This window comes from Mauremys reevesii, linkage group 3 (genome assembly GCF_016161935.1).
Source record: "Mauremys reevesii isolate NIE-2019 linkage group 3, ASM1616193v1, whole genome shotgun sequence".
Lineage (NCBI taxonomy): Eukaryota > Metazoa > Chordata > Testudines > Geoemydidae > Mauremys > Mauremys reevesii.
Window position 1 is genome coordinate 154,226,661 of NC_052625.1, and position 23,746 is coordinate 154,250,406.

Here is a 23,746-nt window from a genome sequence, read left to right on the forward strand (position 1 = left end):
AGGATTTTAAAAATTGTAAATTTAATGATTTCAGATATTTAAATCTGAAATTTCACAGTTTTGTAACTGAGGTCCTGACCCAAGAGGGGACTATGGGTAGGTCGCAAGGTTATTGTATGGGGGTCATGGTATTGCCACCCTTACTTCTGCACTGCTGCTGCTGGTGGTGCTGCCTTCAGAGTTGGGTGACCAGAGAGCAGTGGCTGCTGGACAGGAGCCCAGCTCTGGAGGCAGTACCACTTCCAGCAGAAGTGCAGAAGGATGGCCTGGTATTGTATTGCTACCCCTTACTTCTGTGCTGCTGCCTTCATTGCTGGGTCCTCAGCCAGCAGCCACCACACTCTGGCTGTCCAGATCTGAAGGCAGCCACACGAAGTAAGGGTGAAATGGTATGGTGTTGCCACCCTTATTTCTGCGCTGCTGCTGGTGGGGTTGCTGCCTTCAGAGCTGGGTCCCTGGCCAACAACTGCCATTCTCTGGCCACCCAATACCACAATACCCCCTACAATAACCTTGCAACCTCCCGTATCTCTCTTTTCAGTTGGGACCCCCAGTTTGAGAAACTCTGGTGAAATCTGTAAAGTTTAGGGTAAAAGTACACAAAAGACCAGATTTCATGGTATGTGACGTGTTTTTCATGGCCATGAATTTGGTAGGGCCTTACCTATCACGCTGACCAATATTGTTTCCTTGTACTTCCCATCTGTCTATATTCTTCTGGTATCTTTTGTCTTACACTCAGATTATGAACTCTTTAGGGCAGAGATAGTCTTTCTGTTGTGTTTTAACAATGCCTAGCATAATGCAGTCCTGGTCCATGACTGTGGCTCCTGGGTGCCACAATAACACAGATGAGAAATAATGTAGAATTTTGTATATTTTCAATTCAAACCGATTTGTCTCTTTTCTTAAAAGGGCAATGTTTTAACTGAAAAAGTAGGAACATGTATAAAACTCGCTCACTTTGACTCTAAAATGGTCCAAGGAGGAGGAGGAGGAGGGAGTCAAATTTAGGATCTTTTAAAAATTGGATCACTTAAAAATTCAAAAGAAGATATGAAAACTCCCACATTGCAAGCATACACATAATGAGTTGAATTTTCAGGTGCTACATATTTAAGGTTAGCAGCATTTTTCCAATGTTACAACTGTTACACTTATAAATTATCAGTACTATGGGAATCCAGATTCCCAATCCCAAATTTTGGTTGCTTGCGCTTCAGGGTTATAAAACTGGTGTAGATGTTCAGGCTTGGGCTGAAGCCTGGGGTCTGGGACCCTCTATGGTCTGGGACTCTCCCAAAATGGGACCCTCAAGGGTCCTCATACAAGTCCACTCAGTCCTACTTCTTGTCCAGCCAATTGCTAAGACAAACAAGTTAGTTTACATTTACGGGAGATAATGCTGCCCGCTTCTTATTTACAATTTACAATGAAAGTGAGAACAGGCACTCGCATGGTACTGTGGTAACCAATGTTGCAAAGTATTTACATAGCAGATATGCTAAACATTCACATACCCCTTCCTGCTTTGACTTGTGGACACTAACATTTTATACTGTTTTGTTTTTGAGTGCAGTTATGTAAAAAACAAAAAATCTACATTTGTAAGTTGCACTTTTACAACAAAGAGATTGCCTGACAGTACTTGTATGAGGTGTTGAAAAATACCATTTCTTCTGTTTATCTTTTTTACAGTGCAAATATTTGAAATAAAAAATAAGTGAGCATTCTGCATGTTGTATTCTGTGTTGTAATTCAAATCAATATATTTGAAAATGTAGAAAAAATCCAAAAATATTTATAATAAATTTAAATTGGTATTCTATTGTTTAACAGTACGATTAAAACTGCAATTAATTGTGAATATTTTTTTAAGCCAGGTAATTTGTTTTGCGTTAATGTAATGCATTAACTATGATTAATTTACAGCACTAACAACGACAAAAGTATTGCTCTTTACAAGACTTACGTAGTTAAAAGGAAAGTTTAACAGTATATTGTGATATGGAAATTATATAAACACACTTATTTACTCAAAAAAAATATCAAAAGATCAATTTATACTTTTAAACTTATTAAGGACATCATCCCCAAACAAACAGAACCTTCATTTCTTCACTAAAAACTAACTTCAGGAGGAAAGTAACATGCAGTGCACACCATGGAAGCTTATCAGTATTATTCCTCCCCCTCAGTATTAATAATACTATAATATTTTAATTTCCATTTATTTTTAAATATATTTATAAATGACTCTTATAATAGTGGAGAATATGGACTGTCATTAATTTCAATCCCTTCAAGCCACACATTTATCCATAGAGGTGAATAAATTGTATTGTCTAAGGTCTGAGACAAAAATGTACTGGATACCTGGTTTTCTTTCATTACTGCTTTTCCGCTAAAACCTGAGATAATTCTGTGGCAATAATAAGAGGCAAACTCAGGATTATCTGTTTTGCAGTCAAGCATGTAATCTGTTAAAGCCTTAGACTTAATATTTTTAAAATATAACAGAAGTCTAAAAATATACCACAAAGCAACAGTGCAGCACAATTAAGTTTCTTGTTATGAAATTTTCATTAGGTATAGAGCATTTTAATGCTGTACTCTGCATTACACAATGCTATTAACTACTCTAGGTCATATAATTTCATTCTGTACAGAAGAGGGACAAATTTTACTTTGAAGAGTTTCCTATCATCATCCCATTTTAGGGAAAGAAGATTAGCCCCTCATAGAGCAGCAATGGGGTTTGGGCTCCCTAAACCAACAGGTATCTTGAGATCTATGCAGCTCCTGGGACACCTGTGGATGGAGGCCTGATGCCTCTGCACAGATCCATTGGCAACTCCCTTCACTAAGCAGCATGGCTCTTTCAGGAGCTGTACCCCCAACTGGTTACTAGCAGCTGCTTTCTGCCCCCTTCTCTGGGGTGGTTTTTACTGGAGCTGTCAAAGCTAATAGGCTGAATCATTATCTCAAGTGTGGAGCATAACACAGCCAAAAAACACAAACCTTCCCAGTTATAACCTATATAACAGCAGAGAGGAATATAGCTTCATATTTGCTTGAAAAAGTGCAAAAGGTGACTAATGACTACCATACTATTTAGACTTTGCATACAATATATGTCAAAATAGAGACCACAACAAATGACAAATGGAACCCCTTTTAACTTAAAGAATTCCTTCTCTTTTTTGCTACCAATTTTTAAAATATTTGATGTATAGTTGATGGTAAGTAACAAAATAAAATTTAAAAACTCAAATTATTTAGAATGTCATCTTGATTACAACACAGGATTTGTATTTTGATACAAGGGAATCAAAATACTGAGATGGCAAGCTAAGAATTTATAACAAGCCTTTCTGAGTATCATGACTAGAATCTCAAAAAGCAATAAGCAGCATAGGTCTTGTTAGGGTGACCATCACTGGATGACAGTAAAACTCCTTACTTTAATAAAAAGTATTTCCATTTTAAATTCATCACTTCTCTGGAGGATGCATCAGTAGCTAAGGGTGAAGTATTAGACATGGCAGTTTCCATTGCAATGAGGGTACTCTCAAGGCAAAACTTTCATGCTCAGTCAGAAAAGGTAATGAATAACATAACATCCATTTACTTTTCAAATGGTCTTTCCTAGCTGTGGTCCCAAAATTGATATTTATTAGCTATTAGAGTTAAAGATGATCCATCTGCGGTTCCTTCCCTTTTTGCATTTATGCTAGTACAAAAGTTAACATTTGACTGCTGCCTGCCACATTTTACAGCAGCAGATGCTGCTGCTGCTGCTCTCAGAGGAGTAGGTCTTATTTTAACCCTTAAACAGGATCAGAAGGTAGTACTGTACATTTAACAACGTGTATTTGGCGGGAAAGGGCAACACTGTGTGTTCTATTTAAAATCCATCAGAAATGTAATATTTTTATTGATTTTTAAAAAAAATTATTGGAATTTTCTGGCCAAGAAAAATAGATATTTAAGAGAACTGCACCTTTTAGGGTTTTTAATTTTTAATTTTTTGGTGCAGAATTCCCTCAGGAGTAAAGCTGCTTGCATACTTGTATCTCCAAAGATGGGCTAGAACAGGGGTAGGCAACCTATGGCACGTGTGCCTAAGGCGGCACACGAGCTGATTTTCAGTGACATTCACACTGCCCGGGGTCCTGGCCAGTGGTCTGGGGGGGCTGTGCATTTTAATTTAATTTTAAATGAAGCTTCTTAAACATTTTGAAACCTTATTTACTTTACATACAACAATAGTTTAGTTATATATTTTAGACTTATAGAAAGAGACCTTCTAAAAAGGTTAAAATGTATTACTGGCATGTGAAACCTTGAATTAGAGTCAATAAATGAAGGACCTGGCACACCACTTCTGAAAGGGTGCTGACCCCTGGGTTAGGAAGTAATAAAAAGGGCTGGGGGGGGGTAAGCCATATAGAAAATGTATATGAAGGATCATTAAACCCCTGTGAATATGCAAGCAGAAATGAAACAGACAGAAATGGGGGCTTATCAGATATACAGGGTTGGATGTTAGGCTGCAGCGTTAGTCCCACATTCACTTGGAAGATAATGTAATGCGTGATTGAAATTCTTAGGTACAAGAAAGTCTGTGAAGTGTTCATAGGAAAAAACATTTCTTGCTCTCCCAAAGTAAGGAGGAATTCCCCAAAGACACAAGAGCCTGGAAGTCTGTATGACTGACACACTTGAGAGCTGCCTGGACATGTGACCCTGAACTGACATGCTGAAAGACAATTTTACTATATAACCATGCTTGCCTAGTAACATTTAGGGCTCTACTAGTTTGAGTATTTTCTCTCACAGGAATCCAGCCAAAAATAGAATTTTACAATTTGTTGCCGGTGATGCTACGTCTGTGTTAATATTATCTAGTAAATACACATCTGTTTCCATGATTTGTAACTTTCAGTTATATTTCATAATACTAATTAAGCACTTTAAACAAGGTACTACCTTTTTAGGATAGCATTGGTTTCAGTATTATGTTTTACCACCAATGACAGACTAATGCCCAGAAACGCATTGCCTGTCATGTTTAACAATCATCACCTGGCTACTTATAAAAATATTTATAATAATCCGCTCTATTCTTGTATTTCCAGATTAATAAGGTAATATTTTTAAAGCTTATTGTCAATAACTAACTTGCTTATATTACATGAATCTCTTAAAAAGTGAAGTGAAAAACCATGACAATTACTTATCTGTCTTCACATCATTCATTACCAGTACTAATATATTATGAGATTGCTATAACGTGTGCCATTATACATATTCAATTCTGTGTTTTCTGAATGGTATTTCTAACTGCTGAATGATGCATAAAATGGAAACTGAGTTTTACTTCTTCTTGCAAATTCAACACATGAAAAGGTAATACAGTCGAACCCATTTATCTCGACCTCGGTTAACTTGCCAATCCTATTAAGTCGACGTTTTAGAAGTGGAACCGCCAAACTCCCTCTTTGTCTTATCGGTTTCTCATCGGTTATGTCGATTCTTTAATCTCGCCGAACCCTAATATCTCGAGCACAGAAGAGCGCCGAATTTGCCACTAACCGAGGTCGAGATAAATGGGTTCGACTGTAACTCCGGCGGCGGCCCTGCCCGGCTCCTGCCGCATCCCTCCCCGGCCACGCGACTCCTGCCCTAGCCCCGGCTCCCCAGCCGCGCGGTTCCCCAGCCGCCCGGCTCCCCGCGTCCCCGACCCACCGTGTCCCCAGCCGCCCGCTCCCCGGCTCCCCAGCCGCGCTGTTCCCCAGACGCCCGGCTCCCCACGTCCCCGGCCGCCCGCTCCCCGGCTCCCCAGCCCCGCGTCCCCAGCCCCGCGGTTCCCCGAACCTGCCCCGCCGCCCGCCCGCCCCCCGCCCGCGCCCGCCGCCCGTCCCGCTTCGCGGTCCCCGCCTCGTCCCGCCGCGGTCCTCGCCGCCCGCCCACCCGGCCCGCTTCCCGGTCCCGCCCGCTTCCCGGTCCTCCCGCCCGCTTCCCGCCCTGCCTCGGCTTCCCGCTTCGCCTGCCGCCCGGCCCCGCTTCCCCGCTTCGCCTGCCGCCCGGCCCCGCTTCCCCGCTTCGCCTGCCGCCCGGCCCCCCTTCCCCGCTTCGCCTGCCGCCCGGCCCCGCTTCCCCGGTCCCCGCTTCGCCTGCCGCCCGGCCCCGCTTCCCCGGTCCCCGCTTCGCCTGCCGCCCGGCCCCGCTTACCGGGTCCCGCTTCTTTGGCTGCCCGGCTCCGGGTCCCCGTCCACGGCCGCCCGGCCCCGGGTCCCCGTGCTGCTTCGCCGGATCCAGCCACGTGCAGGCACCGCGGTAAGGGGGCAGGGAGGGGGTGTTGGAGAGAGGGCAGGGGAGTTCAGGGGTGGGGGGGTGGATAGGGGTTTATCTCGATCATCAGTTATCTCGACGCTTTTTGGCAAACCCCTAGGCCAGCGACATAACAGGGTTCAACTGTACTTCAACATTATTTGAGTGCTGCAAAACATCTAAAAAATGCACTATTTAAAAAAAAGTCGTTCCTAAAAGACAGTGTTCATCCTCAAATGGACTGATCCAAGTAAATCTGTATTCACCAAAAAAATCTCAGCACAATTGTCAATCATTTTATGTATTTTTAAAATATATTTTTAATAAAATCTGCTTGTTTCAATCTACCTAGGGTGGAATGAGTGAAGACGTGGAACTGAGTATAAAAGTCAATCAGAAGAGTGTCAAGGGATACTGAGCTGGTAGAGCACATGACACAAGAGGAGAAGCAGCAGGTGACTGGATATAGGCAAGGCCTATGTACTCTACAGCAGTATTTCTCAACGACTGATCTGTGGATCGGCACCGGTCTGAGATCTCCCAGACACAGTATAGGAAGGCAGCAAGCTGGTTCCTGGTATCAAAAAGGTTGAAAAACACTGCTCTGTAGCAAGCCAAAACTAGTTATGTGGCAAGGTCCCTGGAACCTGTAGTACTCTGATTGAAATACTGTGGCAGTTCAGACAAATTTTAAAAATTGAGTTTTAATTATTTAAATATAAAAATGAATAAAAACCAATACAGTTGCCTCATAGTTTTTTATATTAAATATAGGGGTGTTTTAGACTGCTAGAACAGGTGGTGATTTTGACAATTAGGGAAGCATAGTATGTAGGTTAGGACTGTGTGACAAGAACACGACTACTAAAATGATCAGCAAGGAAAGAGTTACCCATGCTGGTGACACTTATTTTAGAATCTTTAGATTTCAAAGTTAATAGCCCATAATCAAGTATTTGGCAGTTTAACAGCTCTGAGAGCTATGTTTCCTCCAGGGTAGATTGGCAGTGGCCCTGGAGGTTTTTCGCCTTCCTCCGAAGCATGGGGCAGGGGTCGCTTGCTGGTGGATTATCTGCTACTTGAAGTCTTTAAATCATGATTTGGAGCATTCAACAGCAGAGTCAAGGGAGAGAATTAGTTCAGGAGTGGGTGGATCGGCTTATGTGGCCTGCATCTTGCAGGAGGTCAGACTAGATGATCATAATGGTCCCTTCTGATCTTGAATTCTATGATTCTATTATTTTCCTTGCATTGGTATATAGTCTGTTCACAAGTTGAACAGAATTTGCCATTATATTGAGTAGACAGTTTTAAAAAAAAAAAAAGTATGGACTTCCTCAGCTGTTGTCATGAGTTAGCCCAATTTAACTCTCGTTAATACCACATTTCTGTGGTTCTTTATGGGGGATAAACTTTGAGAGACTGAACTACTATTATTGCATTACAGTGCTCTGAAACTACGAAGAGTTGTTACATCATTGTATCAGTTTTAATTATATATTTCACTTATTAGTAAAACAGAATCAGGTAGAGGGCTTTTTTTGGTATCACAATTGTATCTGTGCTGATGAAAGGGAAGTTATTTTAAACTGGAGTTCCTTGAGATGTGTGGGTATGCATATTCCACTGTGGGTATGGAACTCCAGTTAAAATAAAGTACCTAACTTCCCTTTCTTCTTCATGTGCTGGTCCCTGTGTGTATTCCAGCATGGGTTACTAGAAAGCAGCACTCAGAGAGAAGGGAGCAAAGATACAGGTGGTATATCTGCTTGTAGAACTGCTGCCCCAAATGATGCATCAGTGTAGGAGTCCCGAAGCAAGGCTTAATGTGTCGTGAATGTGTGGATGGAATTCCATGTAGCCGCCTGGCAAATATCAAGCAGGGACGCCTCTTGAAGTGATGCTACTGTGCCCTCGTAAAGTGAACCTTAATCCCATGTAGGGGAGGAAGCTGTGTTGATAGTGGAGTAGGATACAGCCAGAGGTCCACTTAGAAATTCTCTAAAAGGCTATAGCTTGTTCTCATACTTGTTCTGCTATGGAACAAACAGTCAAGGTACCTTTCCAATCTGTTTCGTTCTCTGCAAGTAAAATGCCAATGCTCATCTTATGTTAAGGGAATTAAGTCTCCTCTCCTTGCTAGAGACATGGGGCTCCAAGAAAAAAATCAGATATGTGGATTGACTGGATTATGTGAAATTCCAAAACTATTTTAGGAATTAATTTTGGGTATAATCATAGCAAGACCATATCCTTATGAAATATAGGGAATATCTACATTACAAAATTAAGTTGACCTAACTTACGTCGGCATACAGCTGCTGCAGTAATTACATTGCTTGTGCATGTCTACGTTTTGCTCCTTGTGTTGGCGGGGTGCATCTTCACCAGAAGTGACTGACAGTACAATCGGGTACAAGGTAGGGTATCACCTTAAAAAACCAGTAAGTGTTGATGTAAACAATGCAGTGTCTACACTGACACTGCGGTGACCTGCCTACATTGACATTGACTCTATGACTCATGGAAGTGGAGTTATTAAAGGCAGCGTAGTGGGGCAGTTACATCAATGGAAGCAAAATTTTAGTGGAGACACTTTCACAGTTAGGTTGACGTAAGCTGCCTTGCATCAGCCTAACTCTGTAGTGTAGCCCACGCTATAGGGTATGGATTATTGGTCATTAGTGCTCCAAGTTCACCTATCCTTCTGGCTGAGATGATGGCAACAAGGAAGGCGACCTCGAGAGAGACAGAATACGTAGCTAGCAGTTTGAAGGATGGCTTAATGACTATGGAGAGCAATAAATTAAGAACTCAGTGATGGACTGATTTCTGTACTGGGAAAAAGGTTTTGATCAGGCTCTTCAAAAACCTGACTGTTACTGATTGGGTAAAAACCAAGTAACAATCCATTGGAGGGTGAAACACAGTAAACTGTCGCCAGATAAACATGTAGCAAGCTAAGGGAAAGACATGTCATCTTTTGGATAAGAAGACAGTCCAAAAAGTGGAAATATCCACCATCTCTAGAGATCTGTAGTACTGAAGGACCCTGACAGAGAAATGTCTCCACTTGACTACATTTCCTGGTGGAGACATTCCTGCTATTGTTAAGGATGACTTGTATGGCTTCAGAGCGAGAGTGCTCTAGGTGTGACGTCCATCCAAATAGCAAGCTATGCAATGAAGAGCATCTGGGGTGGGATGCCTGATCCCTGCCACCTTTCTAGGTCAAGAGATCCAGAAAGGCTTGAATGCTTATAAGTGGATGGGATGACGTTTGTAGGAGGCTTTGAAACCAAAACTGGGCCATCGAGGGGCAATAAAGATGACATGTGCCCTGTCTAGTCAAATTTTCTGTAGAATTTGAGATATTAGTGGGATGGAAGGGAAGGCATAACTGAAATGATCTGTAAGGCAGGAGGAGAGCATTGCCCTAGAGTGATGACTTTGGGCTCCCCAGAAGTAGTATATTTTGTACTTCCTCAGGCAAACAGGTCAGAGTTGGAGGTTCCCCACTGAGTGAAGATGCTGTTTACTACTGAATCATGCAACTCCCACTCATGATTGGTGGCAAAATGCTGGCTGAGGTTGTCTGCCAGTGATTTCCACAAATTGACCGCTTCCATACAGAGGGGGACAGAGCGTGCCCCTCCGTGGTTGTTTATAAGGAAAATAGTAGTTATGTTGTCCAACATTATCAGGATGTGCTGGGATTGCATGACTGGTAGAAATGCTTTGCAGCTTTGTGTATTTCTCTGTCCCAAAAGATTGATGTGCAGTATGATCGTCTATGTGGGCTCCCCAGCCTACCAGGGAGACATCTGTAATTATTGTTTTGTCAGGTGTGGGGGAACACAGAGAACTTCCATGCATACATGTCCAGGATCTCTCCACCACGACGCAGAGGCCCTCACCTTGGAAGGAACTGTCATTAGGGTAACCATGCTGTGTGTACTCAGTGTATATTCTGTTTGGAGCCAAGCTTGCAGGCAACAAAGCTGCAGTCTGGCAAATGGTGTTACATAAGTACATGGTGCCATATGGCACAGGAGGGCAACGCACATCTGAATTTATGTTCAAGGGTTGAATGTAAGTGGGTCTTTAAGAATGCCCATGGAGTGAAATTCATCCTTGGGGAGGTAGTTCCTCACCTTGACAAAATCCAGTGTCGCTCCTATAAATTCTGTGGTTTGTGTCTGAATCAAGGTAGATGTTTCCATGTTTACACAGATTCCTAGGGATGCTAAAAGGAGGAGGAGCAACAAAGCTGATGCTAAAACATCCAGGCAAGAACGGCCAGTTAGAAGCCAATCATTAAAGTGCAGGAAGATGGTGAAGCTGTCTTGCCTGACTTGAGTTGCTACTGAGAACACTTTTATGAAGACTCTTAGAGCTGTAGTGAGCCCAAATGGAAGTACACTGTACTGGCAGTGGTGGGGGCTCACCACAAATGTGAGGCATCATCTGTGAGAGGAGTGAATATCCACATGAGGAGGTTGTGAGGGCTAGGACTATAACAGGGTTTAAAAGAGAACTGGATAAATTCTTGGTGGTTAAGTCCATAAATGACTATTAGCCAGGATGGGTAAGGAATGGTATCCCTGTTTGTCAGAGGATGGAGATGGGTGGCAGGAGAGAGATCACTTATGTTATGTTATGCATCTTCAGGGTGAGAACCGTGAACCACGTGCCTTTTTCTAGAGATGGTATTATCAATGCTGATGTGCAGTTTCAGTTTTCAAGTAAAAACATTCAGTTGACGCAGTAGTAGTCAGATAGCTGTTACAGTTAGTAACAGGCCTATACCTAATCTGGCTAGAAAACTAGATTAGCTTCGTCAGAAACAATTAAAATACATGTACACAAATGCAAGGAGCATAGGCAATAAAATGGAATAAGCTAGAACTACTGGTGCAGGTGGTGAAACAGGATATTATGGAGATTACAGAAACATGGTGGAATAGAATTCATGACTGGAATACAGGTAATGTTTAGGAGAGAGAGGGGAAAAAAGGTAAAAGTAGTCGGCTAGCATTGTACATCAATGATGTGGTAAACTGTAAAAAAAAGTGATAAGGACAAAAGAGAATCTGTTTGGATCAAATCACTTAGGGGAAGGATTGTAAAATATTTGACTGGGATAGTGTTAGGAGTCTGCTGTAGGCTCTGTAGGGTGAGACTCTGCTATGCACAGAGAGAAACACTACTGGGAATTGTGTCATAATGGGAGACTTTACCAGCTCAAATATAGATTGGAGAATAAATGCTACTAATACTAGTGGGACTCAGTCCTGGATGTGACAGACTACAGTTTTCTTCATCAAATTATTACTGAAGTAACAAGAGGAGATGCAATTTAAAACTTGGTTTTGATAAGTACTGAGGACACCATAGAAGAGCTGGTCACAGGAAATAACCTTGGATTACGTGGTTGTGAACTGACTCAGTTTAAATTATCTTTCCATTTAATCAAAACCAGGTCATTAACTATGGTTTTTTATTCAAAGGGGCAGACCTTGGGAAATTAAGGGAACCGATTAAAATAAGTCAACTTGACTGAAGAGCGCAAGGACTTAAAATGTGGAAGAGGCTTGGAATTTCTTTAAATCAGTGATACAAAAATTATCTGCAATGTGCCTCCCAAGCAAGGGGAAAAAACTTGTAGGGAAAGACCCAGCCCCAGCTCAATGAATAACCACCTCAAAAAGGTTATTGGGTGTAAGCAGAGAGCCTACAGATAAGGCTACGTTTGTGTCACGGAGGTCACCTTCATGACATTCTCTGCTTCAGCCCCAAGGGCTGCAGGACTCTGGATCTGATGGCCATGGTGCCCTGGCAGGGTTCCAGTGACAGCAACAACAAGTGACCCCACAAAGTTCCAGCAACAGGGGACAGACTCCTGAAGGAGCCCTTCTCAGGGTTCCAGCAACAGGCGGCAGCCTCAAACAGGGGGAGGGGGACGCCTCGGTTGAGCGGCTGCAGGTGTCCCATTTTCTCTTTGGGAAATATGGTCACTCTAAAGACTAACAGATTTATTTGGGCATAAGCTTTCGTGGGTAAAAAACCTCACTTCTTCAGATGCAGCAGAGGTTTTTTACCCACAAAAGCTTATGCCCAAATAAATCTGTTAGTCTTTAATGTGCCACCGGACTCCTTGTTGTTTTTGTGGATACAGACTAACACGGCTACCTCCTGATAATGGTCACTCTGCAGCTCCCAGCTGCCATGGGTGGAGGGGGAACCCCACAGCTCCCAGCCACCAGTGGCAGGGGAAACCATGGAGCCACGACAGCAAAAGTCACAAATAAGTCACAACTTCCATGAATTTTTATTGATTGCCTGTGACCTGTCCATGATTTTTACTAAAAATAACCATTACAAAATCTTAGTCTTACATATAGGCAATGGAAAAAGGGACCGATCAGCAAAGAAAGCTACATTGTGGAGGTTGGAAAATGTAGGAATAAAGCAAGAATTTCTAAAAGTCAAGCTGAATTAGCTCTTGCCATGGAAATTAAAAAACAGATTTAGTTATACAAATAGAAGGAGAATAAAGAAAGGTGCGGTTGGGCCACTATGAGAAGATTGATGATCATTTAGTTACGCCCCCAAAACTAAATAGTTTGCTTTGGTTTTCAGTAAGGATGATAATATGGAACATGGGCATGAAGGCTGATCAAAACACCATACAGAAATGGAAATCACAGGGTGGAAGAAAAACTCAAAAAACTTCATGTGCTCAAATCGAGTGGCCAGATAATCTCCATCCCAAAATACTGAAAGAACTCGCATACAATATGGCTAGTTCAGTAGCAAGAAATTTCAATAAATCTATCTAGTCATAGTACTGTATGACTGGAGAATAGCTAATGTTGTACTGTATTTAAGAAAGGGAAAAGTGACCTGAGCAATTACAGACCTGCTAGTCTAACCTCAATAATATTCAAGACTCTGAAATAAATTGTGAAAGATATAATAATTAAATTATCTATAAGGTGGACAGAAAGCTAGATTGTTGGGCTCAATGAGTAGTGATCAACGGCTCAATGTCTAGTTGGCAGCCAGCATCAAGCAGAATGCCGCAGGGGTCGGTCCTGGGGCCAGTTTTGTTCAACATCTTTATTAATGATCTGGATGATGGGCTGAATTGCACCCTCAGCAAGTTCGCAGATGACACTAAGCTGAGGGAAGAGGTAGATCCGCTGGAGGATAGGGATAGGGTCCAGAGGTTCGACCAGAAATCTGATGAGGTTCAACAGGGACAAGTGCAGAGTCCTGCACTTAGGAAGGAAGAATCCCATGCACCGCTACAGGTTGAGGACTGACTGGCTAAGCAGCAGTTCTGCAGAAAAGGACCTGGGGATTACAGTGGACAAGAAGCTGGATATGAGTCAGCAGTGCGCCCTTGTTGCCAAGGCGGCCAACGGCATATTGGGTTGTATTAGTAGGAGCATTGGCAGCACATCGAGGGAAGCTATTATTCCCGTCTACTCCAGGTGTGGCCTCACCAGTGCCGAATATTGCATCCAGTTTTGCCCCCCCACCCCCAGAAGGGATATGGACAAACTGGAGAGAGTCCAGTGGAGGGCAACAAAAATGATTAGGGGGCTGGGGCGCATGACTTATGAGGAGAGGCTGAGGGAACTGGGGTTATTTAGTCTGCAGAAGAGAAGAATAAGGGGGGATTTGATAGCAGCCTTCAGCTACCTGAAGGGGGGCTCCAAAGAGGATGGAGATAGGCTGTTCTCAGTGGTGGCAGATGACAGAACAAGGAGCAATGCTCTCAAGTTGCAGTGGGGGAGGTCTAGGTTGGATATTAGGAAATATTATTGCACTAGGAGGGTGGTGAAGCACTGGAATGGGTTACCTAGGGAAGTGGTGGAATCTCCGTCCTTAGAGGTTTTTAAGGCTCGGCTTGAAAAAGCCCTGGCTGGGATGATTTAATTGGTGTTGATCCTGCTTTGAGCAGGGGCTTGGACTAGATGACCTCCTGAAGTCTCTTCCAACCCTAATATTCTATGACTCTATGAAATTAATGGAGGCAAATGGAAAAGATGATGTAATGGAACAAGGGTTTATCAGTGATAGATCTGGCCAGACTAACCTGATTTTCATAGATTCTAGGACTGGAAGAGACCTCGAGAAGTCATCGAGTCCAGTCCCCTGCCCTCATGGCAGGACCAAATACTGTCTAGACCATCCCTGAGAGACATTTATCTAACCTACTCTTAAATGTCTCCAGAGATGGAGATTACACAACCTCCCTAGGCAATTTATTCCAGTGTTTAACCACCCTGACAGTTAGGAACTTTTTCCTAATGTCCAACCTAAACCTCCCTTGCTGCAGTTTAAGCCCATTGCTTCTTGTTCTATCCTTAGAGGCTAAGGTGAACAAGTTTTCTCCCTCCTCCTTATGACACCCTTTTAGATACCTGAAAACTGCTATCATGTCCCCTCTCAGTCTTCTCTTTTCCAAACTAAACAAACCCAATTCTTTCAGCCTTCCTTCATAGGTCATGTTCTCAAGACCTTTAATCATTCTTGTTGCTCTTCTCTGGACCCTCTCCAATTTCTACACATCTTTCTTGAAATGCAGTGCCCAGAACTGGACACAATACTCCAGTTGAGGCCTAACCAGCACAGAGTAGAGCGGAAGAATGACTTCTCGTGTCTTGCTCACAACACACCTGTCAATGCATCCCAGAATCATGTTTGCTTTTTTGCAACAGCATCACACTGTTGACTCATATTTAGCTTGTGGTCCACGATAACCTCTAGATCCCTTTCTGCCGTACTCCTTCCTAGATAGTCTCTTCCCATTTTGTATGTGTGAAACTGATTTTTCCTTCCTAGGTGTAAAAGCAACAAAGAATCCTGTGGCACCTTATAGACTAACAGACGTTCTGCAGCATGAGCTTTCGTGGGTGAATACCCACTTCTTCAGATGCACCTTCCTAGGTGGAGTACTTTGCATTTGTCTTTGTTAAACTTCATCCTGTTTACCTCAGACCATTTCTCCAATTTGTCCAGATCATTTTGAATTATGACCCTGTCCTCCAAAGCAGTTGCAATCCCTCCCAGTTTGGTATCATCTGCAAACATAATAAGCGTACTTTCTATGCCAATATCTAAGTCGTTGAAGAAGATATTGAACAGAGCCGGACCCAAAACAGACCCCTGCGGAACCCCTACCTTTCCAGCAGGATTTTCTTCTTTGAGAAAATAACCAATTTTTTTCAGTAAGGAAAATGCAGTAGATCTATTGTACCTGGACTTCAGTAAAGTATTTGACACAGCTCCACATGGGAAATGAGTTAGAGAAGATGGGGATTAGTACAAAAATTGTAAGGTGGGTAAGGAACTGGTTTAACTGGAGAAGGTAACAGATTGTGCTTAAAGGTGAATTATCAGACTGGAGGGAGGTTGCTAGTGGAGTTCCTCAAATATCAGTCTTGGGACCAATTTTATTCAATATTTTTATTAATAACCTTGGCATAAAAAATAGGAGCGTGCTAATGAAATTCACTGTTGATACAAAGTTGGGAAGCACTGTCAATATAGAGGAGAATTAGAATATTACACAAGAAGATTCGGATGACCTTGAAGACTGGAGTAACAGATGTGATGAAATTCATAGTACAAAATCTAAGGTCATGCACTTAGGGACTAATAATAAGAGCTTCTGGTACAAGCTGGGGTCTCATCAGTTAGAAGCAACAGAGGAGGGGGGAGACATGGGTGCATGTAATGCAGCTGTGAAAAAGGCAAATGCAGTCTTAGCACATGTTAGGCAAGGCATCTCCAGTAGAAATAGAGCTGTATTAATGCTATTGTAAAAAGCACTGCTCAGTCAGGATCACTTCCATCTAAGCTATCACTAAGTTTTCAGTTCTGTGATCAATTCCTCTTTGTCAAGATGAGGTCTAATATAGAATGCTGACATGTTAGATGCAAACAGAAAATAGCAAGTCTTGACTTTTTTTTTTTTTTATATAAAGGTAAGCGTAATTTTCAAATGTGTCATTACATACTGGGTCAAAGTAATCACAATGCTATCTAAAAACTTCCTTGGATGCGGTTATCCCTCTAAGCCCATCACTTTCTCAATTCCCTTTTGGTGACAAATGCTGGTCTTGAATTTTAACTAGCAAAAGTAACGTAAACTCGGGAACTGGATTCTCCCGATCTTTAGCAAGGAGAGGGAATAAAATGTTGAGAGTCACAAATAAAGGTGTTGCTAAAAGCCACCCCTCAGCAGCAATTTCCTTAAAGTATGCTCCTTTCTTCCTCCTATAACTAAGAGGATATATTGCTCACCTCAAATCTACCTCCTCCACCCTGAAGAGACAGCTCAGTTCAGAACATCATACACTTCTCCCAATTTAACTGTTTATATATATTAAATAAAGTTATATCCCATGTATTTGCAGAATAAGGGACTTAGACGCACCCCGCAACAAGCTTTAATTTACTGTTTTTACCTAAGCAATAAAATGATGGCTATCCAAAACTCTAGCGAAGGGTGCCAAGAGGGAGAGAATGGCTTTCTGAAACAGTAGAGCAAAACTTCTAAGAAAAAAGTCCTTAAATAACTACTGTATATATTTACCTTTAATATTTCAATTATATGAAATAATTCAACTGATCATTTTTTTCTAAACAGATTTTACAGGTTTTTTTTTTCTTTCTAGAAAAAATGTGTAGGCCTTACATTAGGCTGTTTTAGAGTCCCAATTTGTGTACAGAAAGATATATTATGATTTTTCCTTTCAGCTCATGCCTGAAAAGGCACAATAGGTATGACAATCTCAGAAGCACATACTGATCACATTTTAGCTGTTGATTAGTTTGCTGGTCTGGTTTCGACTCACAAAAAGCAATGAAATTCACAATTAATTTTTACTCCCATCACAGTTAATACCATATGAGCCACAATGGCTGGCAGTAAATGACAGCAGAAAGATTAACTTCTGAGCCTCTTTTCAAGGAGAACTAGTTTTCCAGCACCTTTGAATTGTCTCATTTTTGTAGGTTTACATCAAATCCATAACCTTCTTTTAATATTGTGTGTGTTAAATAAGGTTTGATAGCCTGTTACAATAGACAAGTTTGGTTATATAGAACTAGCACTAAAAATACTCTAACTGAACTACAGTAGTTAATGGTACATTTTATATCCCATAGAAAATACCATTAAATTTAAGATGTTAGTGTGAATTCTAAGTCACATCCAAATAAACCAGCTAGCCTGAACAAGAAACATTAGGCAATAAAAGAGATATTGACAGCTTCACTGCAATATTGTTCACAGCTCTAATCTGACTAAAGCATGAAAAGGTTGTCTTCTGTTTTCCACATCCTATAGCATTATAGGCAAAGTTATACATACTAAGAAATAACTGAAGAATTCTCCTTAGTACCTTTTTCTGCTTCCACTATTAACCTCCCGTGCACCCACCCAAAGTAAAAACAGATTTATAATAATACTAGAAAGATCAGACATGGCTTTTAAAATATGGTGTTTTTTGCAATTTTTTGAAGGAGAAGGGAAGAGTATGAAGAACATGACAATATCTGTAGATAAGAAATATTTATCCTATGCAATGTCTAAGTCAAAGCTAGTTCAAGACAAGTACATAGTCATCTGCTAGCAGGGGGGAAGCATATTCGATTAAAATGAACAGTTCCCATTGTTGTCATGAGACACTACAAAATACTGAAGATACTGAGATTACATGAAAATATGAGGGTTGGCTGCATTCAACGGTAATTGCTTACTATTTTTTTGTACTAGCATATTATGAAGATATATAGCCTAACAGGAATACGATAAAGCAACCATAGCAATTTGCTTCTTACAAACTATTTTTGTACTTTAAATGCTGAAATGTCACAGCCCACAACTCTGAAGATCACCGATAAGAAAGGTGGGTGGGGCGCTAAGGAGCTCATTACAGATGGAACTCAGCAGTCTTAATCATGTAATTTTCAGGGTCAACTAAAAATGTCTGCTGGCATATGGAAGATAAAGCCATTATATTCATTTCAGTAAAAGTACTGTTATAGTCCTTTTTATAAAAGTAACAGAATTTCATTATTTATTACTTACCGAGTCCTAAAAGATCAATAGTAGGTTCTGGTGGTTTTTTCGGACTTGCTTTAGGCTCTAATTGCTGATCCTCCTTCTTCTGAGGCTTTAGAAAGAAAAATATTCACACTCATAAGTTTTAAGATATATGGTACAAGGCTTCTTTAATACAAATAAGGATTTTAAGATTTCTGGAATACATCACAAATAAAATTTGTTTTCTAGACTAACTTCGCATATTGAAGTCTGATTACAGATTCTGTTTTCTAATGAGAATGAAGTACATGTGGAGGAGAGGTGGAAGGAAAAAGAAAACTGAAATATACCCTTATTCTTTCACCAGTTTTACAAACATTCTAAATACAAGATAAACTACAGGATTATTCACTGGGTTTAGGACAAGTCTAATATTTAAAAACCACAGTGAATAAGTATTATATTAAAAAACTCTTCAGTTTTTTAATATAATACTGTTACTGAGTAAAATAATGACTCACTCATTTTGCACAAGTTATTTATTGACTAATTTTATTAGACCAAATTAACTATATAGTTTTCCCAGTGTGGGAAAAAAACTCCACGTTTGTAAGCTTTTAAAAAGTTGAAAATAAGAAAAATTGGGAAGTGGGGGAGGTTATGAGACTAGTAAAGAAGCACATTTGACATCCCTATAGGAAGAGGATATTATTAAATGGCAGACTTTTCAGCTGCTAGTGAGTACAGAGGCGGCCTTTGGGTCTGCAAAAAACCCATGTTCATAGGCACACTTAGTTTGGTAGATTTAGAAACAAAGAATCCTAGCTTTTTCTCCCCCCCACCCCCACTTAAAAAAATGAGACCTTGTCTTTTTCTTGCAGAAACCCTTGAAAATGTAAACTGATATAAATTGAGCATGAGGTTTGACAGTTTATCACATTCTAAAGATTACAGGTTGCTTACATTTCCCTCCCCTAACAATTACTCAGGGTTCACTACTGGAATTTATAAAGACCTGAACCGTGAGTCCCTCAATTTCTGGAAGGATCACAAGTTACCGGTAGTTTGCAGCAGCTGGATATAGTGACACAGGCTGTCATCAACGATAGTATTTTTTTTCTATATTCATCCCAACAGTGTATATAGTTGAATCTGCTTTTCTGTTGCTCAGTCAGTGTTACCTCTGGGAAGGAGAGGCTGCTCAACAGCACAGCTGGCAGACAAGGCATAGGGCTGAGAACAAGGGTATCCTGCATTTTAATCCTGGTTTTAACAGACTCCCTCTGTGGCTTTGATCTGAGCCTTTCCACATGAGGGCTTTCCTAGATTAGGAAATTTGCAGAGGTGAAACATGTACTAATACAAATGTCCTTAATCTAGAAAATCCTTTATGCTCCCTAGGTACAAAAAGGAGATGAACAGGAATCATGGAATATCAGGGTTGGAAGGAACCTCAGGAGGTCATCTAGTCCAAGCCCCTGCTCAAAGCAGGACCAACACCAACTAAATCATCTCACCCAAGGCTTTGTCAAGCCGGGCCTTAAAAACCTCTAAGGATGGAGATTCCATCCTAGGTAACCCATCCCAGTGCTTCACCACCCTCCTAGGACGAGGATTGCAAAAAAGAGTTATCGTTTGTGAGGTGTTTTAGATTGGAAAAAAACTCACCATTGTGTTCTAACAACCTTCCAGTGGCTGGGGGGGTCCTGCAGACTACAAATTCCCAGTTTATTTAGACAAGTATCCTTGAAAAAGTATGTATAGAAATGCTTACATAGAGTACAGACCCTAGACTGTGGGCTATAGTTAGAGGAGACCTAAAGATCTCCACCCCAATATCAGACCAACATTTGTAAAATAGGTCATAAACTTAAATATAAACCTAATTTTATTTGCAGCTGTATTTATAAAAAATTAGTTAGTATTGAATTAAAAGAAATAGCAGAACCTAAGTAATATTCAAAAGTAAAATTATGAACAGCAAGGATTCAAATAAAAATCTAATGACAGAAGAAAAAGGGCTTCCACAACTGAGTATATTTTCATTCAATGAAATACAAATTAGAGCTGGGAATATTAATCACAATTAACCTTAAATGTTTCAGGAAAGGAGCATAAATTATTTCAAAAAATTATAAACACCTGGATTTTTTCCAACTGCTGTAAGGCACAAGATGATCTGTGTCATGGGTCACTGCAGCTGAGAGAAGAAATGCACTTGACATGATGCTTGTCTTATAACCTTGATTTTTTAAAAAAAAGCACAGACTGCTTTTCTCAACATATACCAACTGTTTTGAAAATAAAGCTACATTAAAACTGCACTAAACGTGCAAAATTTTCATTGCCTCAAATTAGGCTGATTATCAGAGATCTGAAAACAGCATTCTGAAATGCATTAATGCATGACAGAGTTAGTCTCAAATGCAACCCTACCATGTGTTCATCAAAACCAAAGCACTATCTTGTATTCATTAGTAAGAACTAGACAGATGGAATTTAAATATTCCCCTTTGCTTAGAAACATATTGATTATTACAGAAAGTTAATCTCATTACTTTAAAAATACAGTAAGAATATTTTATTGAGTAGATTTTTTGTTTTGTTTTGTCAAATGTTGTAATTATATGACTGTTTGCTTTATTAGTTCTTTTATTACACACATAACTGGCCCGAAAAGGAACTGGTAGTAAAAAGAGTTTACAAGAAAATCCAACACAAATGATAAACCCTAAATCAGGAATTTGTGTTTTCAATTTCTCTTGGGAATACTGTACAACATGATCAAACTTTCCCACTGATTACAAAAAAAAATCAGTGGCATTTTACCATGGAACAGAGTTAACATTTATATGTATATGTACTGTTGTGAACTTACGCTTTTTTGTTTTGTTTTGCAAGACGCGATATTTGGTGTTTTACTTAAATCGCCAATTGCAGGAGACATTTGATTATGTGAGAATCTTAGCTTTCATTTACAAATTAATTTCTAGTTCTCAGGTTACGAGAAAAGCTCAAGAATGTAACCCAAGAACGCTTTAAAGACTCAAATCAGAAGGCAAATAAACCCCGCCCAAATTTATTATTTTAAAATCTTATTATTTTTGAATATTTGTGGTTTGCGATATTGTGTGTGCTTTTTCTCATTCTGTTACAAGCAATAAATCCCTGCTCTTCATGCACTGCATTAAATCTCTTAAAAGTTGTTTCAAACAAATTTTGGCAGTGCTCTTTTCCTTAAATAACATTTTTCACTAAATGAACAAAACTTCTGATTGATAATTTAGTGAAAAAATATTTACAATATTGTGGGAAAAGCTGACAAAGAATCTTAAATGTTAAAGGTAAAGTAGTATTTGCAGAAAACATTGAATAGTTAATGCTGAAATGTCCTGCAACTTTTGAAGGATTTATACATTTTTCAAAACGAAGAAGATAAACCCTTTTAAATATCAAACAATACAAAGGAAAATAATTTGATGAAAATGAGATTCGGAACAGAGGAAAGCACATCCATTAGGTGTTTTCTGCTTAAAAGAATTTTGTTGTTCTACAAGCATTCTAAGGGATTAGAACATTTTTTGAACACTTCAGATATATGGAGATATACCTATCTCATAGAGCTAGAAGGGACCCCAAAAGGTCATTGAGTCCAGCCCCCTGCCTTCACTAGCAGGACCAAGTACTGATTTTTGCCCCAGATCCCTAAGTGTCCCCCTCAAGGATTGAACTCACAACCCTGGGTTTAGCAGGCCAATACTCAAACCACTGAGCTATCATCCACAAGCAAGAATGATGCAACTGGTTTAGGTGCATTCAATTTGGAGTAGAATATACTTAGCTCTACCAATAAATTTGATCTAAGCAATTTTAGCCTGTACCAGTTTAGTGTCACAGCATGGATGCAAACCAGCTGAAACAGTTCAATTTATCTTTCCACTTCTGTCCACAGTGAACTAGTGGCCTACCAAAATCTCTCAGAATCTGCTATTTCTAGGCATTGTGCCAAGCACTGTAGTTTTCTAGTTTTTTTAAAAATAGATTTTGTGAAAGATTTTCCCCTAGAAAAGGTTTTGAAGATGCAACCAATGAATGTTAGACAAATTGACTTCAGTGGATCTGTACCAATTTATACCAGCTGAAAAGGACCACAGAGATTTCTCACATTTAAGTGTGGGGTTTTGTTTGTTTGTATAAATCAGGCAAAATGCATAAACTTCAATTAGTTGCATCTTCCAAACATGAAAGCAGAGGTTATCTTACTGAAATTATATATTTTGCAGTAATTCCACAACAAGGGGCAATCAGGAAATCCTTTGGTACAGAGTTCACTCTGTTCTTGCTGCCTTAGGGACACCACATCCAATTTTTCCCAGGACTACCAGGACGTTATTGGGACTGGAGGTAAGGAGTGGAAGTAAGGACAGGCTCCCAAGTAAGGTTAGATAAGAGTTCATAATTCAGACTGGCACTTCTATTACCTTTCTTGACATTTTCTGAAGAACTGTGAAAGAATACAGGAACTGGGGACAAATTTCAAAGACTAGAGAAGGCATACTTTCCCACTGCTCACCCGCATGGGAAATTTGTGAAGACTTTTGATGCTGTGGCTGTGTGGGCTGGCAAAAAGATATAGATCTGGAGTTCCCAACAGCTGATACAGTTTGAGCTATTTCTTTCCAAGCATGCAGACTTTTGAACTATATCTTTTGTTCTGCAGACCTTTCACTCTGTACAGTGCATCGGCTACTACCAAAATATTCCTCTTCAAATCAATCTAAATAAATTTTGCAAGTAACATTTCAGGAGGCACTATCAAATGCTTTACGAAAATCCAGTACTACATTTGCTTTTCTATTTTTTGTTACTTTCCCACTTTTCCAAGTGGTTGGAGAAATCCAGTACATTATATTTATACAAATATACATTCATTGTACAGTTAGTATATTAATCAAACCACTTAATACTCTATCTTGAAATTTATTTTGAAAAATTCCAGTATGTTTTCTTTCATTTAAGGAAAATTTAGTCACATTCAAAATGAAGTGCCTTAGCAGTGGAGTGGGTTTATTTAAGTAACATGAAAACCACACTGTAAGCTTCCATTAGCAAGATCATATACAAACGTATTAGTTTACAGAAAGTGGGTTACTCAGATATGCTGGCAACAATTATTTTTGTTCTTGATATTTTAAGCTATTACACGTTTATAAGTCTTTGGAAAATATAGTTCAGACCTAATGACTCCATTCTGTTTATATGCTAATCAGTTAGTTTATAGACAGATTTTTTCCCAATTTGCCAAAAACCAGTAAATATTGTGAAGTGTTATATTACTGTGGT

General features: G+C 40.1%; 1 protein-coding gene across 3 annotated transcripts in view; it reads right to left on the reverse strand.

The window, feature by feature from the left end:
* The window catches only part of SMAP1 (small ArfGAP 1), a 219,344-nt gene that overhangs the window by 40,351 nt on the left and 155,247 nt on the right, over nt 1-23,746 (reverse strand). For all 3 annotated transcript variants that reach the window (XM_039530248.1, XM_039530246.1, XM_039530247.1), the window contains one exon: nt 18,449-18,533. In XM_039530248.1, the coding sequence (XP_039386182.1) occupies nt 18,449-18,533 (85 nt within the window). The remainder of the gene's footprint in view (nt 1-18,448; nt 18,534-23,746) is intronic.